Source organism: Rhinopithecus roxellana, chromosome 1 (assembly GCF_007565055.1).
Source record: "Rhinopithecus roxellana isolate Shanxi Qingling chromosome 1, ASM756505v1, whole genome shotgun sequence".
In the NCBI taxonomy this organism is placed as follows: domain Eukaryota; kingdom Metazoa; phylum Chordata; class Mammalia; order Primates; family Cercopithecidae; genus Rhinopithecus; species Rhinopithecus roxellana.
In genome coordinates this window covers 107,383,315-107,397,725 of record NC_044549.1, presented here as the reverse complement: position 1 = coordinate 107,397,725, position 14,411 = coordinate 107,383,315, and the positions used below count along the sequence as shown (strand labels likewise).

Here is a 14,411-nt window from a genome sequence, read left to right as displayed (position 1 = left end):
GGGAACTTGAGAATTTTTAATCAAACTCTGTGTGTTGTCCAGTCCTGTGACTTCTGCCCTGGCTCTCTTGAATAAACTCCTTTCTTTTTTTTGAGACAGGTCTCACTCTCTTGAACAGGCTGGGTTCAATTGATCCTCCTGCCTCAGCCTCACAAGTAGCTGGGATTATAGGTGTGCACCACCACACCTGGATAATTTTAAAAATATTTTTGTAGAGATGGGGTCTCACCATCTTGCTCAGGTTGGTTGCATTGAATAACCTCTTTTACCCCTGCTTTCTATTTATAGAATTAGCAGTTTAAAACTTCAGGTAAAAGAGTTCAGCGTGAAGCTTGCATCACTGTGATATATGATGCTTTATTGGCAGAATTTAGGAAATTTTTTTGTAAGTAAAACTGTGAACATAGGTTGCATCTGGGGAGGGAAACTGGGGGCCAGAGGAGGGAGAGTTTTTTCTTTTTCTTTTTTTGAAACGGAGTCTCACTGTATCACTTAGGCTGGAGTACAGTGGTGTGATATCGGCTTACTATAACCTCCGCCTCCTGGGTTCAAGCAATTCTCCTGCCTCAGCCTCCTGAGTAGCTGGGATTACAGGTGTGCCCACCACACCCAGCTAATTTTTGTATTTTTATTAGAGATGGGGTTTCACCATGTTGGCCAGACTGGTCTCGAACTCCTGACCTCAGGTGATCCACCCACCTCAGCCTCCTAAACTGCTGGGTCACAGGTGTGAGCCACTACACCTGGCCAGGAGACTTTTACTGTGTATCTTTTTGTTCCTTTTGAATTGAGAACCATGTGAACATACTACCTATTAAAAAATAAATTTTAAAATGTTGTATAATAACTTAGTTAAATAAAAGTATCCTATCTATATTGTTAAAAACTTTGTCTACATCCCTGAAAAGCCATCAGAATCTTCCAGTCAGCTCAAATGTTAGTGTTGAACTTACACTACCATCTCTAAGCAAGCAAACAATAAAAACTCTTGAACCTTATGATTGGCATTACAGAATTCTGGGAAATTTTAGAGAGCTGATCCTGTACGGCACCAAAAACATAGTATGGAAATATATTTACAGATATAAAGAGAAGACATTAAGAAATGGCTGGAATTCGGTCTGCTTTGAAATGTAATGTTATACTTCCATTTTCTGAGTAAAAGAGGGAGAAAAGAAAACATTAAAAACGTTTGTAAATATGGTCTTTTGTTTACGTAAATGGGATGATCCAATGATCATTATTCTGTGACTTGTCTTTCCTACTTAATAATAAATATTGAAGAATATTCCTTTTTTGTTTGTTTGTTTGTTTTTTTGAGACAGGGTCTCACTCTTGCCCAGGCTGGAGTGTAGTGGTTCGAGCTCGGCTCACTGCAACCTCCCCCTCCCGAGTTCAAGTGATTCTCCTGCCTCAGCCTCACGAGTAGCTGGGACTACAGGATTGTGCCACCACGCCCAGCTAATTTTTGTATTTTTAGTAGAGATGGGGTTTCACCATGTTGACCAGGATGGTCTCTATCTCCTGACCTCGTGATTCTCCCACCTTGTCCTCCCAAAGTGCTGGGATTACAGGTGTAAGCCACCACACCCGGCCCAGAGTATTACTTTTAAACATCCATTTAGTCAAGTACTAACACATATTAAAAGAAAGAGTTAACTTTGACTACCATAATTTTTTTAAATGTTAAATATGAGAAACTTGGTGACCCATTTAGTGGAGAATGTATACTTTACTAAGTTTCTTAAGGTTCATATTTTTATATACGGTAAAGCACTAATACAGGATAATACTTCTTCCCTAGAGCAGCAGCATTTAAATTATTTGGACCACTCATTCCTTTAAAAAATTGTTGTGCATACAGGATCTTAGACTCAGAAAATCTCCAGGCACATTAATTTTATTTATATTACAACTTTAGGGGTTTTTTAGGTTCTTAAAGCCCAACTGTGTATCTTAAGTTAAGCACCATTGATTAAGGACCCTCTATAAATGAAAAAAATCTTTATTGCATGTACACCTAATTGGAATGGCTACTTTGGCTGGATTTGGATGTAGAAAATTCCCTTTCATTCTTATTGCTACTGAGAATTTCTTCTCCTTCCTCATTCCACTACTGGTAATCACTGTGGCCCCACTGAAATGATCTAATGCTCTTCTTCCCACATCAAATTCCAGATCTGGAATTCCCTTGGCTTTGTTTTCATATTGGTTCTGTGATGGCAGGACTGGGCAGGCAATAAAGGGCGTGGGGAGGCAAGAGGAAGAAGAGTAAAAAGGGGGCAACTCTATCCCTTCTCCATATCTTACTTCCCCTTATAGCACAAAGCATGCATAAGACCCGTTATACAAATGGAAGTAAGGAGAAGGCAAGAGAGACAATTTCTTTTTAAGTTATGGAATTATTTTGGTTAACTTATCCCCAACTTTATTCAAAATGAGATAGATGTCTTAGACAAATGTTACCCTGACCATCATACCTTAACAAAGCATTTGAGAGTTGAGCAGAAAGATATTCCAACATCAGCAAGATTCCAACTGTCCTTTAGAGCGGCTCCAGCATACATTAACTCCAGATACCGCCTGCCTTGTTTGTCTTCAGAGAGAGGAATGTGGAAATAATCCTTAAAAATCAATAGGCATATGATGAAAACAGTACATTTCTACATTACTAGACCAGAAATGTACTCTCTTTCCCTTTACATTTTTTTCCTCTGGGCATTATAATTGGGACAAACGGAAGAAGTATTAAATAGGGGTTCTTAACTTAGAGAACTTCTTTATGGATAGAATTTAGGTGGGAAGAAACTACATCTTTATTTTATTAACTCTAAATGAAATTGAGATTTTCTTTCAATTACACATGTAGGACAGCTAATTAAAGTAGGAGTAGTTGCTGCACCTGTGACTGACACCAATCGCAGTCACAGATGTTTTCATATCACATTATAGTTGTTGCATATATTTCAAAATATTATTTCTACTAATCTGTATTTGAAAATACAATAGTTATTAGATGAGCTGCTAGAACTTGTTAGTTAATGTGTTAATTAGGAAGTCCACATGTCACTGTATCATACATTTGGGCTTTTTAATATTTGAAAATGTATTTTAATATAACAAATTTCATTTCTATTATATCTGTTTTATTTTATGCATTTAAAGACATTCTGAGAAGCAGTCTATAGACTTCACCAGACTTCCAAAGGGATTCATAAAACATAGAGGTTAAGGTCCCTTGTGTTACAAGATTTAGATTTCAGACATCGTAATAATCTGAATATCATGTAACTATGGTTCAGTAAATGCTGCTTAGCAAGTAGGAATGACCGTCTCCAAATTAAATATTTGATGATCAGAAACTAAATATTTTGCTTAATTTTTTACTTTAGAGTGAACATTTACATGAAATTTATAAGGAAGATACTGTACACAAGTTATTTCTTATTCTGGCTCTGTGATCCTAGGTAAGATAGTCAACCTTTCTGAGCTTCAGTTTTTCCTGAATGCAAAATGAAGCCATAGCTCACAAGTTCTCTAAAGTCCTCTCTGCTTCCAAAATCCTTCGGTTCTTTGTAGTTGTTTGCTCACCAAATAAGACATTTATCTGATGACTGGCATATCCCACTTACATAGCCTGAAGTTAGTGTCTTGCTTTTGTCCTTTTACGAAGAATTGCAATAATATTATCTGGCCTGTGTACAACCCACACATTCCCCAAAAAGAAGTCAGACTTTTGTTTTTGTTTTCTTGGGAATTGACTGGCTCTTTTTGTTTTCTTGTCTAACACCACCAGAGTTACTGTCTTCTTATAAATCTATTGTGTAAGCAAATAATAGTATTTTCAAATAGTTTTCATTCCGTTTTTGCTGAAAAGGTGCCAATAGCATCTCTACCCTTTGTACATTTTTAAATGCACTGCACTGTTAAAATTAATATACATTTTGATGGCTTGGGAATGAAGTACATACCTTTATCATCAGCTTGACAACCTCCACAGTTTCATCTGCTGAAACATCAAATGGTTCAAAAGATCCTTCAAAAGCGATGAAAATCCTCATTGTACAATTACCTTTTCAAACAAAAAATACCCAACTTTTTCAAAGATCCTCCTGGATGGCTGGAAAAATTCCAGTTCACAATTAAGGACAAAAATAGCCAGAGGCAGCGGTCACTGTCTAGCCTCAAAAGTAAGTTGCAGAATGTGAAGAGCCTAGTCCCACAGTGCCACAGTATCAGGCAACACAGACACCAGCTACAGTGGAGGAAATATTTATCTGCTGAAGGCAGTAGTCAATAGCCACCTTATTCCTATATTACGGAAACCAGCAAACTTGACAATGGTTGAGGCAAGTATGGACAAGCTTCAAGCACTTGATACAAAAATGCTACTTATAAATTACACTTCTGTGATGTGGTCCCCATCAACTGACTCCTGAATTCTTATTTACATAAGTACAGCTGATTGAAGAAACCTTAAAAATAGATATTTGATTGGGATGCACTAGCACAGGGTGAAGCAAAACAAGAGTTGATTTTATTGAATGTGATAATCCTGAAAGTTCTCTGTAAATAACTCTGAGCTGAAACATTCTGGTTTCCATAACAACTTTGTGTACTTGTTCTCTGGCAGTATTTATAATCCTGCCACAGAGTACAGAACAATACCCACTTGCACCAGGGAGATGAATGTGTAGGCAAATCATTCTGTGGCTTTCTCTTCCGATTTCTCTATAATAGAATCTGCTGAGTAGCAACACAATATAGTTGGTATTTTCTTTAATCCTTGCCTTTATGTTATTTAGAACAATTTCCCATTGTTATCTCCTTCAACCCCCACTTAGTGTTGGTGGAAAATATTTCAAACCCCCTCAATAAGTGAGCAAATAAGCTCACTTATTGACATGTGCCTGCGATCCCACGTACTCAGGAAACTGAGATGGGAGGATAGTTTGAGCCCGGAAGTTTAGGGGTGTAATGCGCTGTGATTGCCCCTGCGAATAGCCACTGCACTCCAGCCTGGGGAACATAGCAAGAATCTGTTTGATATAATAAAAGAAAATACTGCATTTTTAAAAGGAAAGATAATGTGTTAAGAATAAATTTGGCCAGGCGTGGTGGCTCACGCCTGTAATCCCAGCACTTTGGGAGGCCAAGTCGGGCAGATCACTTGAGGTCAGGAGTTCAAGATCAGCCTGGCCAACATGGTGAAACCTTGTCTCTACTAAAAATACAAAAATTAGCCAGGTGTGGTGGTGTACGCCTGTAATCCTAGCTACTCTGGTGGCTGAGGCACAAGAATCACTTGAACCCTGGAGGCGGAGGTTGCAGTGAGCTGAGATCACACCACTGCACTCCAGCCTGGGCAACAGAGTGAGACTCTGTCTCCAAAAAAAAAAGAAAGAAAGAAGGGGGAGTGGAGAGAGAGGGATAGAGAGAGAGAGAAAGAGAGAAAGAATAATCTTAACAAGAAATGTGTAAGAGCTGTATAACATAAACATAAAAATACAATCAATAAACATAAAAAAAGGGCTGAACAAGTGGCAGGTATATCATAACTTTGGAAGGAAGGTTCAAAATTATTTCAAGTCATCAATTCTTCCTAAATTCATCTAGAAATTAATATTATCTCAATAAAAATAACAGCAAGATTTTTTTGTTTATGTAAGCAAGATGGTTCTAAAATTCATATACAGAAAGCAGGCAAGGATAGCTGGAAAAACTGGGAAAGAAGAGTAATGAGGGAGCACTCACCTACTAGATGTTAGAATTTAATATAAGGCTACAGTAATTAAAACGGGATTGTACTGGCATATGAAGAGTCAGAGAAATCAAGGTAAAAATAGAAAGCATAGAAATGGATTCAAATACATACAAGAATTTAGTGTATGGTAAAAGTGACATCTAACATCAGTGGAGGTGGAGTGGGGAAATAAGATAAATTATTAATAGTGTTGGATTAACCAAGCAGTCACCTGAAAAAAAAAAAAAAAAACTGGAGCCTTACTTTTTACCTTGCAGCAGCAGAAATTAAAAACGAGTCTAAAACGAGTTTAAAAATTTAAATGGGAAAAATTGAATCATGAAAACTTTAAGTCTTCTTATATTTTAGGAGATTTTTCAATCATCTTGAGTAATAAGACCTTTCTAACTGTGACAAAAATTCCTAAAGCTGTAAAAAAAAATTGATAAATTCAACTATTTTTTAAAATCTACATGGAAAAATAATTTGACATAAAGCTGGGGATAAATAAAGTTAGAAAAATATCTGCAGCCAGGCACGGTGTCTCAAGCCTATAATCCCAGCACTTTGGGAGGTCGAGTTGGGCGGATCACAAGGTCAAGAGATCGAGATGATCCTGGTCAACATGGTGAAACCCTGTCTCTGCTAAAAATACAAAAATTAGCCAGGCGTGGTGGCGGGTGCCTGTAGTCCCAGCTACTCGGGAGGCTAAGGCAGGAGAGTCGCTTAAACCCGGGAGGTGGAGGTTGCAGTGAGCTGAGATCGCGCCTCTGCACTCTAGCCTGGTGACAGAGTGAGACTCCACCTCAAAAAAAAAAAAAAAAAAAAAAAAAAAAAAAAAAAAAAAAAAGAAAAAAGAAAAATACCTGCAATTCTTCATACATGTAAAAGGTGCATTTAATATATAAAGAGCACCCACAAACATTTTAAGGACATGATGCCATTTTTTACCAGGAAATTGGAAAAGATCCAAAAGTTTGATTGCACACTCTTGCTGAGTCTGTTCCAATGATACTTTGTCATAGGGAATGTGATTTGGTACAACCCTATATAAAGGAAAATTTGGAAATATATATCAAAATTACAAATGCACATATTCTTTGACCCAATGATTTAATTTTTAGGACTTTATTTTTACAAATATTTATATGGTTATTTGCAAAATGATATAGGTATGTCATTATTCATTGCAGAGTTGTTTGTAATAGCAAAAGATTAGAAACACCTTTCATGTCCATCAATAGGGAACTGATTAAACAAATTATTTTTCATTCATACAAGACTATACAGCTATTGAAAAGAACAAAGAAGTTTTTTGTACACCACTATTGAAAAATCTTTAAGGTATATCATTTTATGAAAAAAGCAAGGTGTAAAATACAGTGTGTAGTACATTGCCATTTGCGGAAAAAAAGGGAAAAATCACATCTATATCTTTATCTATAGATATAAATCTGTTTTGTGCGTATACCTCAAAATCCCTGGAAATATATTCAGAAAACTAGAAAATTTGGTGCCTGTGGAGAGGAGACTTAAGCATCAAGGGTGAGGACAATATTTTTCATTGTATTATATTTTTATTTTAAATATATTTTATTTTATTTTTATTTTTATTTTATTTTTTAGAGCAGTGTTAGGTTTGCAGCAAAATTGGGTGGAAAGTACAGAGAGTTCCCATATACCTGCTACCTCCACATATGAGAGTATCCTTCACTATCAAAATCCTGAACCAGAATGGTTCATTTTTTTACAAATGGTGAACATAGATTGATACATCATTATCACCCAAAGTCCATAGTTTACACTAGGGTGTTGTACAACACTCTTGTTGTATATTTTATGGGTTTTGACAAATGTATAATGACCTGTATACACCATTATAGCATCATAGAGGGTAGTTTCACTGCCCTAAAAATCCTCTGTGTTCTGTTTATTCATCCCCCACTTCCTTTGCCTGTCTCCCAATCCTGGCAATGAAGAACATCTTGGTTGCTTCCAAGTTTTGGAAATTATAAATAAAACTCGCATAAATATCTGTATACAGGTTTTTGTTTGAAGTTTTCGACTCCTTTGGAGAAACACCAAGGATCATGACTGCTGGATCATGTGGTAAGAGTATGTTTAGTTTTGTAAGAAACTGCCGCCCTTCTCTTTTCCTCGGCGCTGCCTACGGAGGTGGCAGCCATCTCCTCCTCGGGGCTGCTCCTTTCCCAAAAGGCATCATGGCCGCCCTCAGACCCCTTGTGAAGCCCAAGATCGTCAAAAAAAGAACCAAGAAGTTTATCCGGCACCAGTCAGACCGATATGTCAAAATTAAGCGGAACTGGCGGAAACCCAGAGGCATTGACAACAGGGTTCGTAGAAGATTCAAGGGCCAGATCTTGATGCCCAACATTGGTTATGGGAGCAACAAAAAAACAAAGCACATGCTGCCCAGTGGATTCCGGAAGTTCCTGGTCCACAACGTCAAGGAGCTGGAAGTGCTGCTGATGTGCAACAAATCTTACTGTGCCGAGATTGCTCACAATGTTTCCTCCAAGAACCGCAAAGCCATCGTGGAAAGAGCCGCCCAGCTGGCCATCAGAGTCACCAACCCCAATGCCAGGCTGCGCAGTGAAGAAAATGAGTAGACAGCTGGTGTGCACGTTTTCTGTTTAAATAAATGTAAAAACTGCAAAAAAAAAAAAAAAAAAAAAAAAAAGAAACTGCCAAACTGTCTTCTGGAGTGACTGTACCATTTTGCATTCCCACCAGTAATGAATGACAGTTCAGTTCCTGTTTCTCCACATCCTCACCAGGACTTAATAGAGTGTTTATATTATCTTTTTATTCTTTTTAAATTTTGATCCATGTGAATGCATTAAATGAAATAAAATGAAAAAAAAAAAAAGTCCAACTTGCAGCCCTTCTAAGAAGCCTTCTTGATGTCCCAGTTTTTTTTCTCGATTCTCCTGCTGCATCATATATTCTTTAACTATAGGGTCTTTTATACTGCATTAATTTATTATGTCAGTGACAGCCTCCTCCATTAGACTGTGAGCTTCCTGATGGTGGGGCAGTGTCTTATTCTCCTTTGTATCCCCAGTGGCCTAGCCCAGAGTCTCACAATGGATGAATAGACAAGCTAGATTAATATCTTTAAAAATTGCCTTGTAACAATGAAATGACAGGTAGACTTGAAAAACTCATAGCAGTTTAGAGACAGCTTAAAATGATAAAGATTACACTTGATTCTCTCAGTTGCAATTTAGAAACAGCTTGCCTTAGCATCTAGAGGCCCTTTTTGAGTTATTTTTCTTTTTCTAAGAGTGGTAAAACTAAGTTAATTAGCCTACTGGGGACCTCCTACATGCAATGGAACATGCTAGGTCTTTGGAAGATTTGGTCCTAAATATGATCTTAAGGGATTTGCTGTGAGTAGGGAAGATGACAGATGTCCAAAACACCTGGACCAGGGACTGTATTGTAGGATGAAGTATAAGATAGGTGCAAATAAAATAGAAGGTATGGAGGTGAAGACACATTTGATCTGAGATAAGATATATTCTTAATTCATTTATTCATTCAGTACATGCACACTGTAGGAAAGTTGTGGTATCCTTCTTCATCCATCTTAAGGGTCATGGCCAACACTCCTATAACAAAAGACAGATTAATAAGAGAAAAGCGTAACAAATCTATTCAATCAAAGTTTTAGTGACACAGGGACTTCAGAAATGAAGGTTCAAAGACCCAGGGAAAACTGTCCATTTTAATGCTTAGATTTGATGTGAAGAATGAACACCCATGTAGAAATGAAATTGGATAAAGATCTAATGGTAATTGACTATAATCTAATGGTAATTGACTGAGGGGGAAAACTCAGCAAGGCCTGTCTGTTCATAGTCTTCTTGGCCTCTCTGTGTAGCACCCCTTCCTCCCAGGTGTAGGACAGGACCCCTCTGGAATGAGGGTCTTTAAGGAAGAAGGGAGAGAGTCACCTTTCTAGATTTTATAGCTCACATTAGAGGTGAGGAGTTCGAGTTTTTACGACCTGCCTTGGGGAAGAGGAATACTGGTTTTTTTTGACTCCCTTCAGGGGAGGAGGGAGTGTGGGAAACCAGAAGGCAGGAGAAGGTCAAAAGAGACTTTGCTTCTGAGGTTGCTTCTGAGACCTTCCAGTTTTCTTTAGTTCAAAGGACTCAGTATGCCAAAGTGACGCACTTCTGAGTATCATTTTCTAAGCTGAACAGCACTGAGCCCCTAATATGTGTCAGGCACTGTTCTGTGCTGGATTATTGCAGTGAACAAGACATGGAGCTTCCAGTGTAGTGTGTATATGTGTGTATGTGTCTTTGGGGTGGAGAGGAGAGTAAGAATAGGTAGGGAATCAGGGGAGGGCAAACACAATATTTAAGTAACTAATAAACAAGGAAGCTCTGTTTAAAGACAAATACTAGGACTAAACATGGAAAAAGAGCTAAAATGGTCAAATACTAGGGCTAAAAAAAATAAATGTAATGAATTAGGAAAGAATTGCTTACTGGGAATAACAGTAGGGAATAATTAGATTAAATGCAGGGAAAACAAATAAATAGCAAGATGACACATACCAAGATAGAAAGAGAAGGAAAAATAGTGTTACAAGAAGATCTGGATGCACGTGGAAAGAAACAGCCATGCCACAATCAGTGACTAATATTTTAGTCCACTGTCGTCTTCTATATTTCAAAAATGGAGATCAGTTTCTTGATTCTTATTTCTGAGCTTAAAGTGTAGCATTCTCCCTATTATAATTTAACTCTTTAGGTTCCTTTAAAAAGTGTTGTCAAATTGTCCCTGTTTGCAGATGACATGATTGTATATTTAGAAAACCCCATCGTCTCAGACCAAAATCTCCTTAAGCTAATAAGCAACTTTAGCAGTCTCAGGATACAAAATCAATGTGCAAAAATCACAAGCATTCTTATACACCAATAATAGACAAACAGCCAAATCATGAGCAAACTCCTATTCACAATTGCTACAAAGATAATAAAACACCTAGGAATACAACTTACATGCGATGTGAAGGATCTCTTCAAGTAGAACTACAAACCACTGTTCAAGGGAATAAGAGAGGATGCAGACAAATGGAAAAACATTCCACGATCATGGATAGGAAGAATCAATATCGTGAAAATGGCCACACTGCCCAAAGTAATTTATAGATTCAATGCTATTCCTATCAAGCTACCATTGACTTTCTTCACAGAATTAGAAAAAATCTACTTTAAATTTCATATGGAACCTAAAAAGAGCCAGTATAGCCAAGACAATCCTAAGCAAAAAGAACAAAGCTGGAGGCATCACACTACCTGACTTCAAACTATACTACAATGCTACAGTAACCAAAACAGCATGGTACTGGTACCAAAACAGAGATATAGACCAATGGAACAGAACAGAGGCCTTAGAAATAACACATCTACAAACATCTGATCTTTGACAAATCTGACAAAAACAAGCAATGGGGGAAAGGATTCTCTATTTAATAGATGGTGTTGGGAAAACTGGCTAGCCGTATGTGGAAAACTGAAACTGGACCCCTTCCTTACACCTTATACAAAAATTAACTCGAGATGGATTAAAGGCTTAAATGTAAGACCTAAAACCATAAAAACCCTAGAAGAAAACCTAGGCAATACCATTCAGGACATAGGCATGGGCAAAGACTTTATGACTAAAACACTAAAAGCAATGGCAACAAAAGCCAAAATTGACAAACGGGATCTAATTAAACTAAAGAGCTTCTGCACAGCAAAAGAAACTATCATCAGAGTGAATAGGCAACCTGCAGAATGGGAGAAAATTTTTGTAATCTATCTATCTGACAAAGGACTAATATCCAGAATCTACAAGGAACTTAAACAAATTTACAAGAAAAAAACAACCCCATCACAAAGTGAGCAAAGAATATGAACAGAACACTTCTCAAAAGAAGACATTTATGTGGGCAACAAACGTATTTTAAAAAGCCCATCACTGGTCATTAGAGAAATGCAAATCAAAACCGCAATGAGATACTATCTCATGACAGTTAGAATGGTGATCATTAAAAAGTCAGGAAGCAGCAGATGCTGGAGAGGATGTGAAGAAATAGGAGAGCTTTTACACTGTTGGTGGGAGTGTAAATGAGTTCAACCATTGTGGAAGACAGTGTGGCAATTTTTCAAAGATCTAGAACCAGAAATACCATTTGACCCAGCAATTCCATTAGTGGGTATATACCCAAAGGGTTATAAATCATTCTACTATAAAGACACCTGCACACTCATGTTTATTGCAGCACCATTCACAATAGCAAAGACTTGGAACCAACCTAAATGCCCATCAATGATAGAATGGATTAAGAAAATGTGGCACATATACACCATGGAATACGATGCAGCCATAAAAAAGGATGAGTTCATGTCCTTTGCAGGGAAATGGATGAAACTGGAAACCATCATTCTCAGCAAACTAACACAGGAACAGAAAACCAAACACTGCATGTTCTCACTCATAAGTGGGAGTTGAACAATGAGAACACATGGACACAGGGAGGGGAACATCATGCACCAGGGCCTGTCGGGGGGTGGGGGAGCTGGGGGAGGGATAGCATTAGGAGAAATATGTAATGTAGATGATGGATTGATGGGTGCAGCAAACCACCATGGCATGTGTATACCTATGTAACAAACCTGTGTATTCTGCACATGTATCCCAGAACTTAAAGTATATATATATATAAAAGCTTTGAAATAATTACACGCTTATATTGACTTTAAAATATTTTCTGATTTATGATATATTGATACATGCCATACATGTTATGGATATGTACAGAATAACAAGAAGAATTTTACATTACATGGTGAATAGTATTGTAGAGCAATGCTGAATGATTGGTGGTCCTTTATGATACTATTTACCTTAGAAGTATCTGCTTTGGTATTAAAATGTCAATGCTGGTGTGTTGAGAAAGAATTGATAGTATCTATTTTTAACATCTAACTATGCTTTTATTATTGTGACTTTTAAAATTTGTCATTGAGTTTTGTTCTTTCTTTTCATCTAAGAAAGCATAAATGTGCATTTGAATCATCTGGTGATCCTTTTTATATGTTGATTCTCACTGAGAAGTTCTAGAGTGGGACCTGGGATTTTCAATTTATTTTCAATTTAAGCAAACTCCCTGGACCATACTTTGTTTTTGTGTTTGTTTGTTTTGTTGTTGTTGTTTTCTGAGGATGAAGTCTCGCTCTGTCGCATAGGTTGGAGTACAGCTACGATCGCAGCTTACTGCAACCTCCACCTCCTGAGTTCAAACGGTTCTCCTGCCTCAGCCTCCCAAGTAGCTGGGAACACAGACGCACACCACCACGCCTTGCTAATTTCTATAGCCAGACGCTATAATTTCTATAGCCAGATGCACACCACCACGCCTGGCTATTTTTAGTAGAGACAGGGTTTTGCCATGTTGGCCAGGCCGGTTTTGAACTCCTGACCTCAAGTGATCCGCCTGCTTTGACCTCCCAAGGTGCTGGGGTTACAGTCTTGAGCCACTGTGCCTGGCCTCCCTGGACCATACTTTGAATAGCAAGGAACTAGAAGTTATATGGAGCTTTTAAAAAAATTAATTGTAAAGAGAAAGAGATTTTTGTCCCAGCTGCCTCCCAATTTAATACAAAGAAAAGCAAAAGAATATTGTCCTTTAAAATTCACCTAAAAATAGTTTCACAAAGCAGTGGTTTTAATCTTGCATTATTTGTTTATTATTATTATCTGATATAACTGGTGTCTTTATTTGGATCATCTGAACACATGGCAAATGCAATTGAACAGTTCCCTCATGTCTTTATATTTGGAAGTGAAAAAACTAGGGGCAGATGCATCTCATTAAATTGCTAAGATCAATAAAGACTTAACTATAACCAAGATGGAAGCTGGGAGAATTTCCAGACATTAGAGCTCATCACTAGATGCAAAGACTCTTTCAAGGAAGAGAAATTGTGCAACTAATAGCTAGAATAAACTCATGCTTGATATAGGAAATAACAAGCAGTAAACAGGAAATAAATCTACAACTAGGAAAATAAGCAGTATTTAGGAAAATAGCAATTATAAAACACAGTTTATTGTCAACGAAAATAGAACAAGCAGTAGGCTAATTGAAGTACTATGTACCATTGTGTTATTTGGAATGTTTTATATCAATACAGGACTTGTAAATTAAGTTATAACTTTAACAACTATCCCATTTAGTAGAATCAAACACATCATGCTTAGTAGTCTCCTTTCTGATATCACATCCCCTATCTTGTGTTTAAATTGTAGAGAAAGCTCTTACATATTCATCAAAGCCCCACAGATTAGGACAGTGCCTTCTCCTGATCTGCTGTGTTGTCATTTTTGTTCAATATTCCCCATTCTGTGGATTTGCTTCTCTGCCTTAAGAATGTGTTTGGTCATGCAGTTTGCAGAAGAGTGTTGGGGTCAGCGGTGAGAACTGATCAAATTTGAGGTGGCAATAGCTGACAATTAAATCTCTGATATCTTTCTTTTTTCTGGATCCAATTTCAGATACAATTGTAAGGGTTCCATGTAGAAAAAACTGTGGGGCAGGAGCTAGGGATTCTCAAAACCTGCTTGATGTATGCTAAAGGCT

General features: G+C 37.5%; 2 protein-coding genes across 3 annotated transcripts in view; one reads left to right on the top strand and one right to left on the bottom strand.

Moving 5' to 3' along the window:
- The window catches only part of ANKUB1 (ankyrin repeat and ubiquitin domain containing 1), a 31,929-nt gene extending 27,414 nt beyond the window's left edge, over positions 1 to 4,515 (bottom strand). Inside the window, exons 1-2 of one of the 2 annotated variants that reach the window (XM_030928914.1) lie at positions 3,972 to 4,515; positions 2,481 to 2,596 (exon numbers count right to left, since the gene is read on the bottom strand). Coding sequence is in view for 1 of the 2 variants with exons in the window: in XM_010356842.2 (XP_010355144.1) it covers positions 2,481 to 2,624; positions 3,972 to 4,061 (234 nt within the window). In the remaining variant the exon portion in view is untranslated. Of the gene's footprint in view, positions 1 to 2,480; positions 2,625 to 3,971 lie in introns of both variants that reach the window. The other variant, XM_010356842.2, reaches the window with a different exon arrangement.
- Positions 4,516 to 7,891: 3,376 nt separating this feature from the next.
- LOC104657097 (60S ribosomal protein L32) lies at positions 7,892 to 8,444 on the top strand. Its single transcript, XM_030928896.1, has one exon. It carries the CDS (start codon positions 7,966 to 7,968, stop codon positions 8,371 to 8,373), a length of 408 nt encoding a protein of 135 aa, XP_030784756.1. The 5' UTR covers positions 7,892 to 7,965; the 3' UTR covers positions 8,374 to 8,444.
- Positions 8,445 to 14,411: the final 5,967 nt, after the last annotated feature.

What these genes read in the sequence shown, in the direction of transcription:
- LOC104657097 (XM_030928896.1), top strand. Translation starts at nt 7,966, where the DNA reads ATGGCCGCCCTCAGACCCCTTGTGAAGCCCAAGATCGTCAAAAAAAGA.